Source organism: Astatotilapia calliptera, chromosome 1 (genome assembly GCF_900246225.1).
Source record: "Astatotilapia calliptera chromosome 1, fAstCal1.2, whole genome shotgun sequence".
NCBI lineage: Eukaryota > Metazoa > Chordata > Actinopteri > Cichliformes > Cichlidae > Astatotilapia > Astatotilapia calliptera.
Window position 1 is genome coordinate 36,593,564 of NC_039302.1, and position 4,912 is coordinate 36,598,475.

Consider the following 4,912-nt stretch of genomic DNA (forward strand, 5'->3'; position numbering starts at 1 on the left):
TAAACTTTATTATTGATTACAATTTCATGCTTTGGCGTGTGGTTAAACGGTAACACCACTGTGTGCCGCATAGTGCTGGACCTTTTACGCCTTTATCTTCTCGTTGCACCTTGTGAGTCACTGAAGTTGTGCCAGAAATGCTGTGTTTCTATGGTAACACAGCATTACATCATTGAATTGTCCCGTCGCCGTCTGACAGTAAAATTACACAAAAACCAACGATTCAAACACGACGCAGAGGGAGAACATGATCACTGGAAGGTTTATATTTTTAAACAGGAAAATAAGACCTAACAGGCAGGTGTAGTAAGGCTGTTAGTTGGTGGAAGTAGCGTCCACGAGGTGCTCACCTGTAGATCTGTGAAGGTGGAGATCCTTGAGTTTATCTTCAGATATTCCAGACAGGTGGAGATCAGCTCAGACTGACCGTGACTGTGCAGAAACTGCAGTACGCTCCTTTAAACATGAGACTGACTCGTCAATATAATTGATCTTTATTGATTTCCAATGAATCTTTGAATCAAAGTGAAAGATTTAAGTGTCCAGACAGTTTAACAAACCCACCATGTAAATCAGACACAGCTGACGGACTACAACTCCCAGCTGACGGACTACAACTCCCAGCTGCCTCAGCAGAAAAAGCTCAAAGATGAGGCCGACGCTGGATGAAAATGCAGAGTCAGTTTCTGCCCTTCAGGACTTTCCTATAATAAACCAAACTTTTGGTTTTCTCACATTTCTGACACGTTACCAGGAAAACACAAACATTCAGTTTTTCCTTCTTAAAGGACGAGAACGAGCTGAAGATCTCCGGGAGCAGAGTTAAAATCAGGTGGACTCCATCATCGATGGAAAAAGAAGCAAACTAAACTATTTGCTTATTTTCCTTCTACGTTAGTGAGTAAACCTTTAAATAAGAGAAGAAATGTCACCATTAAAGCCTTTTTCTCACATATATAAAAATATTTTAATGCTTCAGTTTTGACAGATGTCCGTCACAGGATACAGTTTAGAGCCAGCGTTTCCTCGCCTTCACTCCTCGTCCTGCTTCGGCTCTTTAAACTCTGTCTTTGTCAGTTCAGCTCCGGGTTTGGAGTCTCTGACATCGGATGGGGTCGGCGCCGGTTCTTTGGGCTCCATGTCAAACGTCAGGCTGCTCAATTCTGCCGTAATGTCGACCTCTGGCACCGGCGGCTCCTTCTGAGGAAGCAGGAAGTCCAGAGGCTCGAGGACTGTGGCGAGGTCGATGGAGCCCAGATGGCCGTACTTGTGCAGCTGGGTGGGAGGAACACCTGCGGAGAGACAACAGATTTGATTCAGACCAAACTCTGCTGCTCAGCACTTCTTAAGCTATTTTAGCCATTACAAAGAATAACTTTGAGAAGAGAGTCCAGGGCAAAAAAAGAAAAAGAGGTTAAAGATTTTTTCTCTTTTAAACTAATTTTGTGAAGTTTTCTTCTCATTGACTGATTGGACCAAAAGTTTAACTTTACTACACAAAAAAAGCTTGTGTGGTGATTTTGTGGTTTTATTAGTGCCCCCTACAGGCTGAAGCGGTCATTACTCCAAATTCAGACCATGGTTTCACAAATGTCCCAGTGGCTACGCCCATCTTTTATGTACAGTCTACCATGTACGTTCATGCGGTTTCCAGCCCGAGACCGAAGGTGACCAACAAGAACAACAACGCAAGGACAACAGTTTAAACTGAGACCGCATTATTGGAATAACGGCTTCACTTCCAGGCCCGTCGTTAAACGTCTTCAGCATCACCGCGTCCGTTTTAAACGAAGAAACAAACTCAGACATTGCTGCGAGTCCTCACCCAGGATGAGAGCGAGCTGAGCCGGTGGAAACAGGACCTGCAGGCAGCGGTTCAGGAAGGGCAGCAGGTCTTCAGCGTACGCACAGCAGAACTGAATAAACAGCTCCTTCTCCCGGCTGCTGAAGGCCGTCTCCTCCGCCCGGTGAAACACCAGAATCTGACGGGTCACCTGACAAAAAACGACACCGTCAGCAGCTGTTAATCCAGCATCAGTCTGACTTTAACCCAGATTACACCAAAGATCCAGCTGCTCACCATCTTCAGGGCTTCCTCCAGGCATTTGGTGACATTCTCCACCACTCCGATGGGGCAGCAGAGGCGGAGGTCGTTGAAGGCGGTCAGGATGTTGTTGAGAAAGCAGGCGAGCGGCTGGAAGTCCAGCAGGGACATTGGGGGCTGCAGGGTGCCGGGCTGCGGGGCGGGGGCTACGACGGGGATGGTCCCTGCCAGCACTGAGGGCAGGGCGATGAGGGTGTACAGGTTCATGTCCTCCTGGAACTTTTCCACCGCCTCCTTCACGGCTCCGCGGAACGTGTCCACCGCCACCCGCTGGAACATGGGCGCCAGCTGCCCGCGGAAGTCCGCCCCCACCCTGCTGAAGGACAAACCGAAGTACATGCACTGACCCAGCAGGGAGTCCAGGCGGCTGCCCACACCCCGCTGCAGGTCCCTCTCTAAGGTCTCCAGGAACTCTGCCACCTTGTGCACCACCCAGCCGTGGAAGATGGCGCCCTCGTTCACAGCCATGAGCCCACCGGCGGGGGGCACTAGCGGGTCCTCGTCAGAGAAGATGGCTCTGTACTGGGTGATGATGTCAAACATGTGCACCCTGCAGGCCTCGATGGTCTTGGTGATGTGAAAGTAAGCATCGTTTTCAGGGATGGCGGCGAGGATGGAGTGCAGCCAAGTGCTGCGAGCCTGCAGGAACTTCACCCGCAGCTCCGCCTCCGTGAACACGTCCATACGCCGCAGGTAACCGATGACGCGGAGGCACACGGGAAGCTGGGAGTTGCTGCGGAGCTGCTGCAACAGCTGGTTGAGCATCAGCTGAGCCGACTGACGCACTTCACGCACGATACCCTAAAGATGGAGAAGGTCAAAGGTTAGAGGAGCCGAAACATTAGATGTTCTCCACAGTGACCTTTTCTGTTTTATATCTCAGCAAAGAGAAAGTTTCTCAACTGTTTTTCTCCAGTTTTTGTCAATTTAGAGTTTAAACTAGCGATTTCCAGCCTGTACCTGAACCTGAGCCCCATCAACAACCTCCCGCAGTCACATTTTAGCTTTTTCACCTTCTCTGAAAGCCTGCTTTATTCCAGCTGGCCAACACCTGGAAGCCTGCTGAGGGGCAACACCCAGAGCTTGTTAGCTGTGCACGTAACAAAAGAAAACTGAGTATTCAGAGCGGTCTGGAGCCTGAGCTCTTTAATTCTCTTCACACGTGTAATTGTTTATTTGAACATTTTTTCTCCAACATCACACGACAGAAAATCAAAGAAAAGTAACGTTTATTTAGCCCTAACAGTTCATTTTCCTAAATAACATTTAGAGTTTCATTCAGGCAGTAAAAAAACCCCAAACACACCCGCTTTTTGGTCAGCCTGGTCTGGACTCACCTGGATGACGGGCAGCGACGAGTGTTTCTTCTCCAGCCTCTTCACGTATGCCGCCAGCTCCAGAGCCTCTTCGTAGTAGCCGTTGCGGACGCAGGTGTCCATGAGCTGAGGAATCTCCAGAATCTCCAGGATCTCCGTGTGGCGGTTCAGAGTGAGGCTGTTCATCCGGCGGCTTGCTCCGATCTCCTCCGCCTCTTTCATGAAGTGCCTGAAAACAAAATGAGCCCCCAAAGCTCAGAGAGACAGCACAACAGCAAAAACACAACTATGTGTAACACTTTATAGCTCTAAGAACCTTTTATTATCTTTCATTAATGTTCCCAGTCTGTAGTTTTGTTCTGGTTGTGGCTAAAGTCTGGCTGCCTGTTTTTTATTCTGAAAGGAGGCTGACGAGCCAGCTCAAGGGAAATTAATCTGCTGCTGTTTTATTCCCAGTCAATTCACCTTCTGTGGCATATTCCTAAGAAAATAACTAAGTTATTCACTTTGTGATCCTACAGTGAGCTACAATAATAATAATCTGCATCTCTCTCCTTGATCAGTTCATCCTGTGTGCTTTTTAAAAAATATCTAAAGTTTTTATTAACCTAACAGTAAATGATGACACTTTTATAGACCCCAGTTTCCTCCTGCTGACATCCCCTCCACAGGGAGCCACCGACCTGCAATTCTCTCCGAAGCGGGGCAGCTTGTCCAGCAGCCGGGACACGCTGCTCTCCACCCGCCCGAAGTCCCGGTAGATGTGCTCGGTGCAGTCGGCGGTGCGGATGAAGGTCTGGTAGTTGGAGAAGGCCAGCTCCCGGGTCTGCTGCAGGATCTGAGCCCGCTCCTCCGCCAGCCTCTCCGGCTCCCGACCCAGCTTCTCCACCCCGAAGGAGCTGAGCTCCGACAGGTAGGCCGCGAAGTCCGGGTTGTCCCTCCAGCTGTCCGGGAAGCTGTCCTTAAAGATGGACGCCAGGATGCTCTCATCCTCCACGTCCACCGCCGCCATGTTTACCGCTGCAGGTTCACGGAGTCCCGGTTCACAAACTGACAGATTTCCTGGTTGTAAACAACCGGAACATCCAGTGCTGACGAACACGTCCCGGTTCTTCTTCTTCTCCTTCTGACGCGTGTCAAAAAAGCTTAAAGGTGAAATACTGCCACCTGCCGGTGTTGTGCCAAAAAGTCATTTCCGAAGTTTCTTTGTTTTTGTTTTGTTTTGACTGTATACTATAATAATAGGTATATATGAAATACATAGAATATATTTGTGACTCTGATTTATTGAGTTATTATATCTATTTTGTCCTTTTTGGTCACTTAAATCATGTTTCTATAACTGTGACGTTACATTTGTTGGCCACGTCTCTCTGGAAAAAGACATTTCTGTTGCTAAAAACTGATAACTCAGCTATTATCAAGGCAGCTTCTGCCTTGAGATAGGATTTCTTTTTTTTTTGTGGAAAGTGAATGAATTATTCATGAGAGA

General features: G+C 48.4%; 1 protein-coding gene across 1 annotated transcript; it reads right to left on the bottom strand.

Annotated features, from left to right (window-relative positions):
* Positions 1 to 478: 478 nt before the first annotated feature.
* Positions 479 to 4,595, bottom strand: LOC113026997 (conserved oligomeric Golgi complex subunit 8-like). Its single transcript, XM_026176369.1, has 5 exons — positions 4,104 to 4,595; positions 3,442 to 3,649; positions 2,081 to 2,905; positions 1,826 to 1,994; positions 479 to 1,292 (listed from the first exon to the last, which is right to left on the bottom strand). Exons 1-5 carry the CDS (start codon positions 4,430 to 4,432, stop codon positions 1,033 to 1,035), a joined length of 1,791 nt encoding a protein of 596 aa, XP_026032154.1. The 5' UTR covers positions 4,433 to 4,595; the 3' UTR covers positions 479 to 1,032.
* Positions 4,596 to 4,912: the final 317 nt, after the last annotated feature.

What these genes read in the sequence shown, in the direction of transcription:
- LOC113026997 (XM_026176369.1), bottom strand. Translation starts at nt 4,432, where the DNA reads ATGGCGGCGGTGGACGTGGAGGATGAGAGCATCCTGGCGTCCATCTTT. An exon ending in TGGAGGAAGCCCTGAAGATG is followed by an intron (nt 1,995 to 2,080) that starts GTGAGCAGCTGG and finishes GTTTTTTGTCAG; the next exon opens with GTGACCCGTCAGATTCTGGT. An exon ending in TCAGCTCGCTCTCATCCTGG is followed by an intron (nt 1,293 to 1,825) that starts GTGAGGACTCGC and finishes GTCTCTCCGCAG; the next exon opens with GTGTTCCTCCCACCCAGCTG.